Source organism: Chiloscyllium plagiosum, unplaced genomic scaffold (assembly GCF_037043375.1).
Source record: "Chiloscyllium plagiosum isolate Xiang-an unplaced genomic scaffold, Cpla_swu_hap1 HiC_scaffold_7, whole genome shotgun sequence".
NCBI lineage: Eukaryota > Metazoa > Chordata > Chondrichthyes > Orectolobiformes > Hemiscylliidae > Chiloscyllium > Chiloscyllium plagiosum.
This window is the reverse complement of record NW_028270145.1, coordinates 98,420,867-98,439,553: the sequence shown is the minus strand read 5'-3', so window position 1 is coordinate 98,439,553 and position 18,687 is coordinate 98,420,867. Positions and strand designations below refer to the sequence as shown.

The window sequence follows — 18,687 nt, the reverse complement described above, 5'->3', positions numbered from 1 at the left end:
ACTGGCTTGGCCAGCGTTTATTGCCCATTCCCTATGTACAGATGTCCTCCCCCCTCCCCCCCACCATCCCGATCCACAGGTAATACGTTCCAAGACCTGCCACCGATGTCCAAAACCACGGATAGTAGTGAACCCTATCATTTAAATGGGAAACTTGCCTCCCTGGCAGCCCCATGGAATTATTTCTGGAATATCCCATGTAATACTTTCAGGTCGCGGAAACTGAATCCACAGATATGGGGGTTCTACTGTACGCAGATAACAGTTAAGACTCAATTAAATTGATGTGGTGTGGAATCTCCCAAAGCTGGGTGAGGGGGGCAACTGTAAGAAAGATGGAGAGATGCTTCATTGTGATTTGGACAAGTTGAATGAATGGGTATGCATGGCAGATGAAGGATAATTTGTATAAGAATAAAGTTATCCACTTTGGTTGCCAATATCAGAATGGTAATAGATTGGGAAAGGTTCAGGCGCAGCAGATTTCAGGTTTTGAAAACCAAAACATTGGGAAACCAAACCACAATTGAATTGTGCATCTAGGTGGTGGGATGGAGAATCGCTGCCTGTGGCCAGCATTTATTGCCGAATCCCTAATTACAAATGATACCTTATGTAAGTACATTAGGTCAATTTATTATTGCAGCAACGGAGACAGGTGCGGAGAAAGATCAACTCTAATATTCAAAAGGTCCATTCATAAGTCTGTTTACAGCGAGGAAAAATCTTAGAGGGATGATGAACTGAGCAGGATCTGTCCTCGAATAGAATGTTGGCAGTTGATGAAATGGGTAATCGAGTGGCAGTTCTCATTTAATTTAGAGAAGTGTGAAGTGGTTCATTTTAGAAATAACACAGACAAGATAAAATAAAGGATACAATTCTGAAGGCTGTTCAGGAGCAGGAGGAACATGGGCATATGTGCACAATGAGAGTGTGGTTCATGAAGCATAGCACATACTGGCATTATCAATAGAGGCATAGGATACAAAATCGCAGAAGTTATGTCTATATAAAACCTCTGTTGGAATATTGTATCCAGTTTAGCAATACATTTTAGAAAGGATTTGAAAACATTGAAGAAGGTGCAGGAAAGATTCAGGTTTCTGGTTCCAGAAATTAGGGGACTTTGGTTCTCGAAAAAGATTGGGAAATTTGGATTTGTTTTTCATTGAGTGTGTATTAGATTGATTTTATATTCAGAATCATGAGGGGTCTGGACAAAGTAGAAAGAAAGAAACTGTTTCCATTGCTAGGTGAATTGGAAACCAAAGTGGACATTTCGAAGGTAATTGGCAAAAGAAGCAATAGTAACAAGTAATGGAATGGTTGGAAAATGAAATATGCTGCCATGAGAATGTGCTGAAGACAGATTTAATCAGGGCACTTGGGAGAGGTTCCAAGCAGGTGATGGCAATAGGTTGAACAGGACTTTGAGCAAAGGGATCAACAATGTATGTGTATATTCAAGGAGTGAAAAAAAAGACTAATGGAACAAACTGTTTTCAATGTCACATCAGTCAAAAGCGAAAGTAGTGAGTGAAAGATTGTGAAACAAAAACAAATTGCTGTAGAAACTTAGCAGGCCTGGCAGTATCTGTGGAGAGAGAGAGTGAAAGATTGTGTTGACACAGATGTAGTAAGAGAGTCTGTATTTTAAATATGACATTTTAAAAATCTCCTAAAACCATTTGCAACTTGGGAATGAAACTCTGTACTTGGAATTATTTACTATCTAGGTAAGAGAGGGTGATTGGTAGACTCTACCAATAACCATGTTTGAAAAACAGTAGCTGTGCTGTTAATTATTAGACTTAGCATTCTGCAGTGCATTTATTGGAGAATAAATGTAAAGTTTGCAGCAACATTATAAAGAAATCATGTGTCAGATAAATACAAGATGTGTTTTCAGACTGCTTGAAGTACTGAGACACTGATTGGACAGCAATTTGTGGTGATTCATGCTTCACAAGGTGTTTGGTCCTCCTTAGAAATTGTGCATTGATAAAAGTGTGCATCATTCAGGCAACGTCACTGCTACAAAATTTGGCTGTGGTTACAAGGTTTCTATTTTTAAGAATTTTACGAGTGACGTACAGGATCGTGATAGTCTGAATGCATTGTTTAGGTTTAAAATTTGGCTTTTTCTACTTCATTACATTGCAACATTTGTCTTTCTCTTGCACCTATTTACTACCTCCTTTCTGTCCTAATCTTTACCTGCACCCCATAAACTTAAATGTCCTATCATAGGTGAATCTCATCTTTTAGTTGAAATTTCATTTTCGGAATGAGAATTGTCACACATGTATTGTATATTGTTAGAAAGAAACGTGCTTATATTAAGGGCCTTCTAGACCTTCATAGGCTTTTGCAATCATTTACTATTACAAGTATTTGTAACTTTTGTACACTTAAATCCAGTTAAGGCATACCTAATATAAGTTGAACTGGGCTTATTTGAAAATGTTATTATTTATGCAAAGAAAAATAAAATTTACCAGAGTTGTTCAGGAGTCGTTATCATTTGATATGCTTCTAAAAACCCAGCTATAACTTTGAACAAGGCATTGCTTTTTCAGGGCTTTTTAACAGTGCTGTTACAGTGCAACATAAAAGAGGAAGTTCTTGTTCAATAATTTATAATGATTGCTGTATGTGAGGACCTTAGTGCAACTTGCGAAGTAGCAGGAAATTGCTGAAACGAGTTACCGAGAGCAATTCCTCAACTTTCACAGTTAACTGCACCTGTTTGTTTCTGCTTGAAAAAATTGGGCTGAATGATACAAAAAGGCTGAACGATCAATTAGTCATTAAAGCGATTGCTACAGAGTTTTTCCTTTCAGATATGTAGGTTAGTTCATTTTTACTACTTATTAATAGTTAAGACAACAATTACTAGGTTATGTCATGCCTCAGTGGGGTAGCATGCAACACTACTCCCAGACTCCCCTCTCAAAAGTTAAAGATTTCATAAAAGTCTGCAAAACTCTCCAATTTATCTGTCATATGGACCCAGATTGACAGCACCAACCAAGTTAATGTAATTTACAAGAAGTGCCATAAATAGATTAAAGCTACAAGTAAATAACTATTAACTGTCGACATGTAATTCAAGTAGTAAAAATGCTGATCCCTATAAAACGTCCATTACACACACAGGCAGATAGACACAACAAGAAAGATTGGTGTGAGTGGTGAAGGGAAAAACTGGGAATTTTTTTTGCCATTTCAATGGTCCCTATAGCCAGGATCTGTTGAGATTATCCTTTTGACTTGTCACCACTTGCTCCTCTATTCCTCTTCTCCAGGTTCTTTCTGTATCTCCTGCAAACAAACAAGTGATGTGTTTACAATTTATAAAGTCTCAGACTTGTTGATTAAAAGCCACAGCTTAAAGCATATGATGAGGGAAAATAAGCTGGATTCTTCAGATTTTAGTGAGAAGGACAGAGCCTGTCTTTCCAGAGATCAGATGGTTTCCTTCACACCCATTACCTGTTTAGCTACCTGTAAGCCAATCTTAAGGCAGGCAGAAGACCTTGGTCATCAACACTGGTCACCAAGCCACAGACCAATCATGTATTTGTATAGGAGCAATTCCTCTTCCCCCACCCCCAACCACCAACTACTGCTTGAACAAAGAGCACTTACAATAAGTGCTGGAAGCTTGTTTTCACAAAATGCAACAGCTTTTCCATAATCCTCAATTTTTAAAGCAGTCCTTTTCCCATTTCACTCCACAACCAAAGATATGAAAATAAATGTACAGTTCTTGCAATACTTTGAAAACAGTTTTAAAACAAATGTTAACCTAATAGGGTCCGTTGTTGCATATTCGTAGCCTTCTCACTTTGATGAGAAGATCATGGATTCAACCCCCCCCCCCCCACCCCACCCCGGAATTGAGTGCATTATTCATGTTGACATTGCAATTCAGTAAATGCACTACTGAGAGACGACTAATTTGTTCTAAATTCTGTTTGTCAGAAGAAGTTAAAGTCCTCTTTGCATTTTCAGACGGCTGTAAAAGTTCCCCTTGCTTTATTCAAAGATGAGTAAGGGAGTTTGCCTTTGGCCTGGCTAACAAAATCAAAGTAGTTAACTGATCATTCGTGAGATATTACAATTTGGTTACCATGGTTTTGCAAGTTTTGAGCATATCAAAAATAATTAACTGGTTAATGCACCTGAGACTGTAAGGTCTGAATAATTTTCTTGTTAACTTAAAATTAATGAGTGAAAGAGACTTTAATTATTGCTAACGCTAACTGTCGTCTTTCACACAGGTTGAAGATTGTAAAAATATCATTTAAATGCAAACAATTTTTCATTCAGCTGAGAAGAGAATTGGTAAGTAAACTCTATTAATGATAACTCTATTATTCTAGTAAACGTTAATCTATTCTTTCACTTATGTAAATTTCAGTGCATGACTCCTTGTTTTCCTTGATGTACCGAATTGGCACAATTTGTCAATAAACTCTCTTATGAATAGTGCAGGGGAGATTTAATTGAAGCTGGAAACTTGTACATTCAGCTCACGAAGTCTCTTGGGAGCAAAGGTGTCTTAACAGAAGGAGAATTAAAATGATTCTTAGTTTATTATCTCAGCTGATGGTAACACTAGGCAAGTAGGATGCCAGAGTAAGATTGGTTTGATAGCTCACAAGTTTAATTTTTACTGTTGGTTAGTCACTGAACATATTCATGCAAAGGTACCAAAGTTCTTGAAGAATTAGTTTATTACATGAAAAGAAAGAAACAAATAAAACTGTATATATGATACAATGGATAAAGATCTTATTCTCAGCAACAAGAACAATTCGACCTTTTTCCTAATGGTACTCCTTCTCGAAAAACTCATAGGTTGTTGAGGAGGGTTTGTCTACTGAGTTGGTGTAAGTAGAAGTTAGCAACTGAAGGAGCAGTCACTTTATTTAGTGTTTTCTATAGATCCACCAATCGCAGCAGAAAGATGGAAAAACAAATTGGACAGCAGATCTTAAAAGATGTGAAACTTTCTGAATGAGCCTACTGTGGGGAAACTTATCAAATGCCTTACTGAAATCCATATACACCCACATCCACCACTTGACCTTCGTCAACTTGTCTCTTCACATCCTCGAAGAATTCAATAAGGTTTGTGAGGCATGACCTGCCCCTCACAAAGCCATGCTAACCCATAACACAGTTGTGGTTATGGGTGACTTCAACTTCCCCAATATTAATTGGAATCTCCTTCGTGCAAATTGTCTAGATGGAGCTGATTTTGTCAGGTGTGTCCAGGAGGGATTCCTGACTCAATATGTAGGTAGGCTGACTCGGAGGGAGGCCATTTTAGATTTGGTGCAAGGCAACAAGCCAGGCCAGGTGTCAGATATCTCAGTGGGAAAGCACTTCAGTGACAGTGACCACAACTGCTTCACCTTTGCCATAGCCATGGAGAGGGAGAGGAGCAGACAGTATGGTAAGGTATTTAATTGGGGGTTGGGAAATTATACTGCTGTTAGACAGGAGCTTTGGAATATAAATTTGGAACAACTGTTCTACAGGAAGTGCACAATAGAAATGTGGAGGCTGTTTAAGGAGCACTTGTTGCGAGTGTTGGATAACCATGTCCCACTGAGACAGGCAAGGAATGGTAAGATGAAGGAGCCTTGGATGACCAAAGAAAAGGCGCTTCTTGTTAAGTGGAAGAAGAAGCTTACTTGAGGTTGAGGAAGCAAGGATCTGGCAACGCTTTAGAGGATTATAGAGTAGCTAGGAAAGAACTCAAAAATGGATTGAGGAGAGCTAGGAGCGGGCATGAGAAAAACTTGGCGGGAAGGATGAGGGAAAACCCAAAGGTGTTTTACTCTTACATGAGGAATAAGAAAATGATCAGAGAGAGGGTGGGGCCAATCAGAGATAGTGGAGGTCTGAAGAGGTAAGAGAGGCTCGAAATGAGGTTTTTGCTTCAGTATTCGCGAGGTGGGGGAGGACCTGGTTGATCATGAGAACACTGTGGACCAGGTTAATAGGCTTGAACAGATTAATATTAAGAAATTGGATGTGCTGGAAAATCTTGGAAGCATCAAGATTGATAAGTCCCTAGGGCCGGACCAGATATATCTAAGGTTACTATGGGAAGCGAGAAATGAGATTGCTGCGCCTCTGATGATGATCTTTGCATGCTCACTGTCCATGGGAGTAGGACCAGATGATTGGAGGGAGGCAAATGTTGTTCCTCTGTTCAGAAAAGGGAATGTGGAAATCCATGGGAATGACTGACCAGACAGCTTACCTCAGATGTAAGACAAGGTTCCGGAAAGGATTCTGAGAGATAGGATTTATGACTATTTGGAAAAACACGGTTTGATTAAAGATAGCGTGGCTTTGTGTGGGGCAGGTCATGCCTGACATGCCTTATTGAATTATTTGAGGATGTGAAGAGACATGTTGACAAAGGTCGAGCAGTGGATGTGGGTGTATATCGATTTCAGTAAGGAATTTCGTAAGTTTCTCCACAGTAGGTTCATTCAGAAAGGAGGTATGGGATACAAGGAAATCTGGCTGGCTGGATACAGAATTGGTTAGCCGAAGGAAGACAGCAAGTGGTAGTGGATGGAAAGTATTCCGCCTGGAGGTCGGTGACCAGTGGTGTCCCGCAGAGTTCTGTTCTTAGGTCTCTGCTCTTTGTAGTTTTTATAAATGACTTGGATGAAGAAGTGGAAGGGTGGGTTAGTAAGTTTGCCGATGACACAAGGTCGGTGGTGTTGTAGATAGTGTCGTGGGCTGTTGCAGGCTGCAACAAGACATTGGCAAGATGCAGAGCTGGGCTGAGAAGTGGCAGATGGAGTTCAACCTGCATAGATGCAAAGTGATTCATTTTGGAAGGTCAAATTTGAATGTTGAATACAGGATTAAAGACAGTATGGAAGCACAGCGGGATCTTGGGGTCCACGTACATTGATCCCTCAGAGTTGTCACCCAAGTTGATAGGGTCATTAAGAAGACGTATAGTGTTTTGCCTTTCATTAGCAGGGGGATTGAGTTTAAGAGCTGCGAGGTTTTGCTGCAGCTGTATAAAACCCTGGTTAGACTACACTTGGAATATTGTGTCCGGTTCTGGTCACCGCATTATAGGAAGGATGTAGATGCTTTAGAGAGAGTGCGGACAAGATTTACCAGGATGCTGCCTAGATTGGAGGGCTTCTCTTAGGAAGAGAGGTTGAGTGAGCTAGGGCTTTTCACATTGGAGAGAAGGAAGAGCGGTGCCTTGATCAAGGTGTACAGAGTAATGAGAGGCATAGACAGAGTTGATAGCCAGAGACTTTTCCCTGGGCAGAAATGACTGTCACAAGGGGTCATAATTTTAAGGTGATTGGAGGAAGATATAGGAGAGATGTCAGAGGTAGGTTCTTTACGCAGAGATTGGTGGGTGCGCGGAATGCAGTGCCAGTGGTGGTAGAGTCAGAGACATTTAAGCAACTGCTGGAAAAGAATATAGACAGCTGTAAATTGAGGCGTGTGTAGGTTAGATTGATCTTAGATTAAGATAAATGCTTGACACAACATTGTGGGTCAAAGGGCCTGTACTGTACTGTTCTACTTTCTATATTCTAAACTCAATCCGAGTAAGTACCTCTCTTATTTTGACTGTCCTTTCTTAGCTAACTTACCCTTTCGAGTTTTGGTGGCCAAGGGACTCCTTTCCAGTTCCAATGGCCTGAACCATTTTTCAGCTTTGACAGTTTGAAAACTACTTCACAATTTTTTTTTCCGCTTGGAGACTTCATAAATAAAACCCTTCTGCTCGGGTGAAACTTTTTTCCTGAACTGAAGCATAATTCTGAACTGAACTCAAAAACTAGCAGTCCCTAGTCTGTTTATTTTGTGTGTTATAAAAGTTCAACTGACTTCGTGTGGAGGTGCTGGTGTTGGATTGGGGTGCACAAATTCAGAAGTCACACAACACCAGATTATAGTCCAACAGGTTTATTTGAAATCACAAGCTTTCAGAGCAGTCCTCCTTTGTCGCGTGAAGACACTTGTTGAACTCTAACTTGGTGTCTTGTGACTACTGACCTTGACTTCATCAGTTAGCTTGATGCTAACGAGGCATCCTACTAGACATTGACTAAAGTCACATACTTTGGTATATCGACTGAAATGTTCCAAATGATTTTCTGACTCCATAAGAAATAAAAACCTTAACATAGCTCCCAAAATGTATTATTACCAATAGTGTTAAGATATCTGTGGGCATGCTCCCTGTACTTCACAGCATTATAGCATTTTTTTTAAAAAGCCTTTTCTTTTCAAAGTTTGTGAGAAGATTTGTAGCTCAGGTGCTCGTTGCTGTGGAACCACAGCAGCCTTTTATTTTCTTTCCATGATCCAGCGCCTTATCCTTCTCTAATGTAATTCCATTTGCCTGTTTTAAATCCACCTGCATAGTCCAGTCACTCAAAAGTTTTTTCCCCAAAGCCAACTACGCAGCCAAATTTTAGGTCATCTCTAAACTACTTAATCATGCCTCATATACTTTGGCTGAAATAACAAGACTTAGACATCACAAAAAGCAGGGACCCAGTACAGAGCCCTGTGAAATCCTGCTGCTTTGCTCTCACAAAAGGACTCATCAACCATTCCCTTTTGTTTCTTACTGCTGAGCTAATTTTAAATCCACTTTCGTTTAGATTATATGAATTGTTTGCCTTTTTAATCAGCCTGCCATGCAGGATCTTGTCAAATATCCTTGCTAAAATTGATATAAAGGTAATCAAATCCACTTCTCTTATTAGAGTTTCCTCCGAAAAATCAAGTTAGTCAAATACAATGTAGTTAAAAATCACACACACAGGTTATAGTCCAACAGGTTTAATTGGAAGCCCACTAGCTTTCGGAGCGACGCTCCTTCATCAGGTGATTGTGGAGGGCTCGATCGTAACACAGAATTTATAGCAAAAATTTGCAGTGTGATGTAACTGAAATTATACATTGAAGAATTGTACACCCCAGTCCAACACCGGCATCTCCGAATCATAAATACAATGTAGATAGTCATAGAGATGTACAGCATGGAAACAGACCCTTGAGTCTAACCCGTCCACGCCAACCAGATATCCCAATCCAATCTAGTCCCACCTGTCAGCACCCGGCCCATATCCCTCCAAACCCTTCCTATTCATATATCCATCCAGATGCCTTTTAAATGTTGCAATTGTACCAGCCTCCACCACTTCCTTTGGCAGCTCATTCCATACACGTACCACCCTCTGTGTGAAAAGGTTGCCCTTAGGTCCCTTTAAAATCTTTCCCCTCTCACTCTAAACCTACGCTCTCTAGTTCTGGACTCCCCGATCCCAAGAAAAAGTTTTTGTCTATTTATCCTATCCATGCCCCTCATAATTTTGCAAACCTCTATAAGGTCACCCCTCAGCCTCTGACGCTGCAGGGAAAACAGTCCCAGCCTGTTCAGCCTCTCCCTATAACTCAAATCCTCCAACCTTGACAACATCCCTGTAAATCTTTTCTGAACCCTTTCAAGTTTCACAATATCTTTCCGATAGGAAGGAGACCAGAATTGCACACAGTATTCCAACAGTGGCCTAACCAAGGTCCTGTACAGTCACAATATGACCTCCCAACTCCTGTACTCAATACTGTGACCAATAAAGGAAAGCAAATGCCGCCTTCACTATCCTGTCTACCTGCCACTCCACTTTCAAGGAGCTATGAACCTGCACTCCAAGGTCTCTTTGTTCAGCAACACTCCCTAGTACCGTACCATTAAGTGTGTAAGTCCTGCTAAGATTTGCTTTCCCAAAATGCAGCACCTCGCATTTATCTCAATTAAACTCCATCTGCCACTTCTCAGCCCATTGGCCCAGCTGGTCAAGATCCTGTTGTAATCTGAGGTAACCTTCTTCACTGTCCAATACACCTCTAATTTTGGTGTCATCTACAAACTTACTAACTATACCTCTTATGCTCGCATCCGAATCATTTATGTAAATGACAGAAAGTAGAGGATCCAGCACCGATCCTTGTGGCACTCCACTGGTCATAGGCCTCCAGTCTGAAAAACAACCCTACACCACCACTATCTGTCTTCTACCTTTGTGCCAGTTCTGTATACAAATGGCTTGTTCTCCCTGAATTCCGTGAGATCTAACCTAACTAACCAGTCTCCCATGAGGAAACTTGTCGAACACCTTCCTGAAGTCCATATAGATCACATGTACTGCCCGGCCTTCACCAATCTTCTTTGTTACTTCTTCAAAAAACTCAATCAAGTTTGTGAGACACTATTTCCCCCACACAAAGCCATGTTGACTATCCGTAATCAGTTCTTGCCTTTCCAAATACATGTACATCCTGTCCCTCAGGATTCCCTCCAACAATTTGCCCACCACCAAACATCAGGCTCACTGGTGTATAGTTCTCTGGCTTGTCCTTACCACCTTTCTTAAACAGTGGCACCATATTAGCCAACCTCCAGACTTCTGGCACCTTACCTGTGACTATCGATAATACAAATATCTCAGCAAGAGGCCCAGCAATCACTTCTCTAGCTTCCCACAGAGTTCGAGGGTACACCTGATCAGGTCCTGGGGATTTATCCACCTTTATGCGTTTCAAGACATCCAGCACCCCCTCTGTAATATGGACATTTTTGTAAGGTGCCACCATCTATGTTCCATATCCTTTTCCATAGTAAATACTGAATTAAAATACTTGTTTAGTATCTCCCCCATTTTCTGTGGCTCCACACAAAGGCTATCTTGCTGATTTTTGAGGGGCTCTATTCTCTCCCTAGTTACCCTTGCGTCCTTAATTGACAGGCCAGGACAGAAGAAAAACTGAATAAGTAACAATAAGAGCTATGACTTGGCAAATATAGGTGAAATGTGCTGAGTGCAGCCCATATAATGTGATATTAGGCCGAGGAGTGTGTGAGAATTGGTGACTATGCTAAAAGCAACCAATGTCATAACAGGGCTGGGTGTGGGTAGGTAAAGAAAACACAGAGATGGAATCACGCTGTGAAGTTCTTGAACTCGATATTGAATCCGAGTTTGCAGGGTCTCTAAGCAGAAAATGAGGTAGTGTTCTTTTAACATATACTGAGGTTCACTGGAGCACTGCAGCAGGTTTGCGATAGAACTGTTGGCCAGGGAACATGATGGTGTGATGAAGTGGCAGGCAACTAGAAGCTTGGGGTCATTTTTGTTTTCAGAATATTCTGCAAAACAGTCACCTAGTCTGTGTTTCACCTTTCCAATGTCACCTTAGTTCTCTCCCTGCCCCATACCCATTCAAATGTATTCTCCCTCTGAGCTAACTACGCTTCATGCACTCAGATCCAATCCTGACAGTCATGAGGCTGCCAACAATGTTGGTACGAAGCTCTATATTGTGGAAGCAGAGTGCCAGCTCTCGGGCACCTCCTATCACCCCCGGGCCATGACCCCACAATTGAAAATTAGGCCAACGTGTCACCAACCTCATCTCATCTGGGGATCTCCCCTTGACAGCCTCCCAACTTATAGTTCCTGAACCCCATTCAACCTCCTTCTATCTTCTCCCCAACAAACAGCACTGCCTGGGCAGACCCATTGTTTTCTGCCTGTTCCTTGGAAGTTATTTCTTCCTACATTGACTCAATTTTTTTTCTCCCCTTGTTCAGTCCCTCCCACTTACATCCATGATTTTTCTGACACTGAACATGCATTTCAAAATTTCCGGTTTGCGGACAACAGCCATTGTCTCTTCACCATGAACGTGCAATCCCTTTACATATTCATCATCATCAGAATGGCCTGATATCAATGACCTCATTAACTTCTTCCTGAAAAGAACGCCTGAACCGGTCCACATCCTCCACTACCATCCTTTGCCTCAACAAGCTCATCTTCACTTTAAACAACTTTTCCTTTAATTCTTCTCATTTTCCTCAAATCAAAGGTTTGGCCATGGATTCCTGCATATGGACCCTGTTGTAACTATCTCTTTTTGGCATATATGAGATATTCTTTGTTCCAGCCCTACTCTGACCCCTCTCCACAACTCTGAATGAAGGACGATTTATTGTCACTTGTCCTCTGCAATGAAATTGCAGTGAGAAGCTTCACTGTTGCTACAATCCTGCACCATTTTAATACATCAAGAAAAGAAAGACAAAGCTGAAAGGAAATCCATCTTCGCTTTACCATCTTCACCATGGATCCAGCCCTCAAATGGCTGACCACCAACACCTGTGTCATCAGTTGTGCCAAACCCATCAACATCAGGAGCTATTTCTTCATTTTTGGGCCTGTCGATGTTGGAATCCACGCTGGACCCACACTGTCCCCGCTACCAGTAGCTCCAGCTCTGCTACCTTACCAACAACCTGGAGTCCCCGCTTTGGGCTATCACAACCAGGAGTCCCTGGCTCTACTGCCAGGCCGACGGCTGCCTTGCCACGAATCATGCTCTAGCCACTTGTCTCCGCGATGTCTCCCCTTCCACTGCAATCAACAGGAAGACGACAAAGAAAAGAAATAGAAGACAAAAAGGGTCAGAGAAGAAGCAACCACCTGGAGTGGATGAGCCCAGGAGCCCGAATACTGCCTACCCTGCTAGCGCTACCGTCTTGGGTTTTTCTGGTGCATCAATAACATAATTTGCGCTGTTTGTCATTCTCATTATGAACCAGTGAATTTATCAATTTTGCATTTAGTTTCCATACAGCCCTTGCCCATCTCTGACTACTCTGTTGCCTTCCTCAACATATCTATTTCCATTTCCGGGGTTAGGCTAGCCATTGCTTTACACTGTGAACCCACCAATCCTCTCAGGTATTTTGACTATACATACTCACATCCTGCTTCATGTAAGGAATCCATTCCATAACCACAAGCTTCCAGTTGCCAGCCACTTCAACACACCACCATGTTCCCTGGCCAGCATTTCTGTTGCAGGCCTGCTACAGTGCTCTAGTAAACCTCAGCATAAGTTCAAAGAACACCATCTCCAGCATGCCTCAGTGCAAGCTCAGAGGACAACATCTCAATTTCTATTTGGGGACCCTACAACCTCTAGGACTCAGGACTCAACATCGAGTTCAGTAATTTAACAGCCTGATTCGATCCTTCCTTTTTTTTTTACTCACCCCACACCCTTTCCTGTTGTAACATTTAACATTGTACTTTTACAGCAATCACCTATTTCAAGTACTTCTCAGCCCATTATCACATTATTTGGTTTACATTCAGTGCAGCTCACCCGTATTCTCCTATTTTCAGCTCTTATTATCATTTATTCAGTTTTTCCCGTGTCCTAACCTGGACCCACAATCTCCTTGTCTACCTACCCTTTTCATGCCTCTCCCTCTGAGGGCTCCAACTGCATGGCCGATCAGTTGATTAGAGTGCAGGACAGACATGTTCCTGTGAAAATTAAGGACAGAAATGGCAAGATTCAGGAAGCTTAGATGACAGGAAATTATCACCATAGTCAAAAAAAGGTCTAAACACAGAGAGGTAAAACAGACAAAGGTCTTTGAAGAATATAGAGAAAGTAGGAAGAAGCTCAATTGGGAAGTTCGGGTTAAAAGGGGCTTTGACATGTGCTTGGCCTTCAGGGTTAAGGAGAATCCCAAAGTATTTCATACATAAATTAGGAGCAAGGGGGTAGCTATGGAAATAATAGGTGTACTCAATGATAAAGGAAGGAGATTATGTGTGGAACCAGAAGAAATGGATGAAATTCTTAATGAGTCCTTTATATCACTATTCACCAAAGAGAGGGATGTGAGGGATGTTGAGATTAGGGAAAGGTGTGTAAATACTCTCGGGCAGGTCACCGTAATGAAGGAGGAAGTGTTGGGTGTCTTGACTTGTCTACCATAATACAGTTCCCCAGGGCCAGATGGGATCTATCCCACGATACTGCAGGAGGCAAAGGAGGAAGTAACTGGGGCCTTAACAGATCTTTGCATCCTTTTTGGCCTCAGGCAAGATTCCAGAGAAAACAAAGATCATCCAGGTAATTAGAGGGTAGTGAGCCTGACATCAGTGGTGGGGAAGCTGTTGGAGAAGATAGTGCAAGACAGGATTTATTCACATATGCAAGCAAATGGACTTGTTAGTAATAGGCAGCATGGGTTTGTGCAGGGAAGGTAATGTCTCACCAGTTTGAGTTTTTCATGAGGGAAGGGCAGTGGATATTGTCCACATGGACATTAGTAAGGCATGTGACAAGGTACCTCATGATAGACTGATACAGATGGTAGAGTCTCATGGGATCCAGGGGGAGCTGGCTCGATAGGTACAAAACTGGCTTGATCATAGAAGACAGAGTAGCGATTGAAGGGTACTTTTCAGAATGGAGATGAGTAACTAGTGGTTTTATGCAGGGAGCCGTGCTGACCATTGTTATTTATAATTTAGGTAAATAATATGGAGGAAAATGAAGGTGGTCTGATTGGTAAGTTTGTGGATGATACTCAAATTGGTGGAGTTGCAGATAGGATTGTCAAAGGACATAGATGTAGATAGATTGCAGATTTAGGCTGAGAGATAGCAAATGGAGTTTAATCTGGACAAATGCAAAGTGATGCATTTTGGAAGATCAAATTCAAATGTGAACTATATAATAAATCACAGAACCCTTAAGAGCATTAAAATACAGAGGAATCTGGGCATTCAGGTGTGCACATCCTTGAAAGTGGCAACACCAGTGGATAAGATGGTCAGGAAGGCATACAGCACCACTCTTGCCTTTATTGGCCGGGACATCAAATATAAGAGTTGGCAAGTTATGTTACTGATGAAGGGCTCACCTCCGTTGGCAATAGCGTGATTCCAGTGGGGATTGGTTCGCGCACTTCGTTCTGCGTTTGTGTCAATGTACACACAGAAATCTCAGCGCCATTCTGCATGTGTGGCAATGTTCTTGCCATTCTGCACATGCACCAGTGTCTATGCATGCGTGACGCCGACTCCGGTCTTTGTAGCATCCCACGCGTGCGTGATGTCGGCACTGGTCTTCGTCCTATTCTGTGTACCTACCAATGTCAACTGCCGACAGGGCAGCTTTCTGTGAGAGCTACTGTACCGAGAGCAGCTTTCTTATATTTTTTAAATGTACTATTCAGGTTGTAAGTTTGCTGACTGAGCAGGCAGGTTTGTTTTCAGACCTTTCATCACCACACTCAGTAGCATCACAGTGAGCCTCCGGTGAGGCACTGGTGCTCTGTCATGCTTTCTATTTAAGTGTCTTGGTCTGTTAAGGCGGGTGATATCATTACCGGTTCTCTTTCTCAGAGGTTGGTAAATGGTGTCCAAAAAGATGTGTTTACTGATGGAGTTCCGGTTTGAATGCCAGGCCTCTAGGAATTCTTGTGCGTGTCTCTGTTTAGCCTGTCCAATGATGTTTGCATTATCCCAGTCAAAGTGGTGTATTTTCTTTTGGTAGCTAGTTAGTGTTTGTGTATCCTGGTGGCTAGCTTTAAGCCTGTACATTGGATAGACAGACTGAAAACTAGCCACCAGGATACACGAACAGCAACTAGCCAACAAGATACACAACCCACTATCGCTAATATCCTTACATAAAGAGAAGAAGGACTCCACTTTGGGACAGCATAAACATCCTCGGACAGGCTAAACAGAGACACGTACGGGAAGTCCTAACGGCAGCTCACCAACCATTAAGCTAAAGATTTAATTCTAGAGCAGTTCAAGGTGAGCCCCACATCTGGCCTCGCCAATAAACAGCCACATCCCATTAAGGAACAAATAAAAGTTGAACACTTCTATTTGACAGGCTTAATTTGTCTTGGGTAAAAATGGAATATGTACGCTTTATACTAAGCAATGGAAAAAGTGAGGACTGCAGATGCTGGAGATCAGAGCTGAAAATGTGTTGCTGGAAAAGCACAGCAGGTCAGGCAGCATCCAAAGAACAGGAGAATCGACGTTTCGGGCATGAGCCCTTCTTCAGGAATCCTGAAGAAGGGCTCATGCCCGAAACGTCGATTCTCCTGTTCCTTGGATGCTGCCTGACCTGCTGTGCTTTTCCAGCAACACATGTTCAGCTCTTATACTCAGCAATCCCAACTTAGCAGCAATTCTATATTGTTAATGCTACAATCATTGCATTTATTTCTTAATTTTTGATTACTGGATTTACAGTCATTGGTATTTTTGGTAACATTCAGGTTACATCACCTATAAATATTTGTTTGACATGAATAATGAATTGCTATCAGTGTCTGATAGTGTACACTTTGAAGGTATTGCTGTTTATCTGGCCAACTGTTAGAGTTGATAATTAAAGAAGAATGTAGATTCTGACTTTTGTTCTTTGTAAAATTTATCACTGGAATATCTTTTTAAGAAAAAAAATCGTCCTAATTGCATTCCAGTGCACTGAAGCATTAAATCAGTGCCATATTGTGCATCCACTCCACATTGGAACAAAACGTTGATGCTTCTGTTATTGTGAGCTCATTGTTGCAGCCTCGCTCTCAACACACTGCTTGCCGCTCTCAGTGCAGCCCACTGTGACCTGCTCATCATTCCCCTTGCTGTCTGTCTTGTTTCTCCCATCTGTAGCCTGCTTGTCACTTTTCTCAATGCCCTGTTTGTCATCTGGTTTGTCACTTCAGGCAGTGGGACAGTAAATGAAGCAGCAGGTGAAACAATGTGGTCTCTTATTTAGAGCTTCTCTGGTCAACAGTTTTATAATTACTTTCAGAATCACCACTAAATTTATTGCTACACAAAATAATCTTAACACTTTAAGTATGAAGCCATTACGCAAGTCTTACAAAGTGATGTCACGAGTATTGTGATTGCTCTGATTGAGTGACTCCCTGCAGTTCCCATGGCAATAAACTCAGCCTTCCTTTGGAAGCAGCCAGAGTCTCATTAGTTTCATTTGTGAAAATGTTGGCAGAATGTTCCCTTTGGGTCCTGTACTGATTATTGATTGTGGGTTATAATCTGAAGCTGGAGATTTTCAACATGTTCAGAATCTCAGTTGGGGAAATGGGTTAGTTCCTATGGTGTTATTGAAATGCAAGTCTGTCAGAGGGCTGAAGGCACAAGGAAGAATGCAAGACTGGAAAGAAGTTGCATGACAAATGAGATAAAATGCAATTTGTCAAAACTCACTTTATTTAGTTACTTCAGAGTTGAAGTAACAAACCAGACTGCAAGTGAATTAAGGTTTTGAAAAATACATTTCAAGCCACACTAAGTCACTGGACAGCATGAGCCTTAATCTTCAGTTTGGGACTGAATTCTAGAAATAGCTTGCTGAGTGAAATTTGGTGCAAGTTACACTGTGATATTCAGATTGGTGCATTAGGAAATCTACAATTAGTCATTTTACAAGACAGATCAGCTCGTTTGTTTTTGCATGATATTCTGGTCTGCAACTGCAGTTTTGCTCTCAATCCTCTGAGACTGAGATGTGGAGTAAAGTTCAGCTTTGATGTATTTGAAATTATTTTGACTAGTAACTTCATTTTTATTTTATAACTAGAAATTATGTAACAGATATTTGTGAATTCATTCATAATGAGAATTAAGTTTGCAGAATTAACATCATTTAGCATCTTTTGATGACCAGAACACTTTAATTAAACATTAGTTTTGCTCTGTTTGCTTGACTCAAATGAAAATTTGCAGCTTCTTTCTCAGCTAATGGAAAATCATTAGAAATATCAAACTAGATCTTTTATTTTAAGAATGTGATCAATAATTGATGTGATTGCACTGGTGTATGTTAATACTTTGGTATTGAAGTCCATTTCCTACATTTTGTATTCTTCTAAATTGTAATGGATTTTATACGATGAGATCTATGCTGTTGACACCCTTATTTGGAGGTGTACCTTGGTAAAATTACACCTTTAAGGTAGTCCTTAAGAAGTTCCACAAAAGTTTTTTTTTTAAAAAGCTTGTCATCAACAAAGCATGATAAATATTGGTCAGATATGATATTTGCAGATTGTGATCTGGCAAATTTTGTAGGCGACATTCGTGCATAACTTAGAAATGTTAGTTTTTGAAGCTATTTAATTTTTAAAATCTTTTGCACCTGTGATCATTATTTTGAAGGACCAGGTTTCCAAGTCAGATTTATTAAAAGACTCAGCATATGTAATGCAACTTCTGTGGAACAGGACTTCAGAAGTTATCAAGTACTCTGAGGAAAGAAGGACAGACAGCCAGTTGACATCCATTAGATATAAAGGGCATGAATCAACAGAAATCTATTTTTGTACAGCATATTGCCATGAGAGGTGTCATAGATCAAGCTCCTATCCTGTGGTTGCACGCGTATGTTTAGTTTGTTGAAGTGAACAAAAAGGCTGCAAAGATGGTCTCTTAAAGAAATACTAATTCCATTTTAGAAATAAAATGATACCTTATAAATGTTGGAACCAGAAAAGAAAATCTGTGAAAATACACTGAGATCCCTCAGAATCTGAAAAAGAAACATGTTAACATATTGACTGTGGATTGTCTCTTTTAATTAATTATAGCAATTTGAGTGGAAGCTAAAAGCTAGACTGTCACTTAATGAAGTATTTATATCAAAGGGAATGGGAACATCAGCATTCAACGCACATCTTGTACTAGTCATTATCTTGCCTCCAGTCCCTTTGCCCTTATGTACATCTAGCAGATAATCTTGGTG

At 41.0% G+C, this 18,687-nt stretch overlaps 1 protein-coding gene across 5 annotated transcripts in view; it reads left to right on the top strand.

The window, feature by feature from the left end:
- The window catches only part of ptpn4a (protein tyrosine phosphatase non-receptor type 4a), a 363,683-nt gene that overhangs the window by 238,757 nt on the left and 106,239 nt on the right, over positions 1-18,687 (top strand). For all 5 annotated transcript variants that reach the window (XM_087989323.1, XM_043694230.2, XM_087989326.1 and 2 more), the window contains one exon: positions 4,290-4,353. In XM_087989323.1, the coding sequence (XP_087845449.1) occupies positions 4,290-4,353 (64 nt within the window). The remainder of the gene's footprint in view (positions 1-4,289; positions 4,354-18,687) is intronic.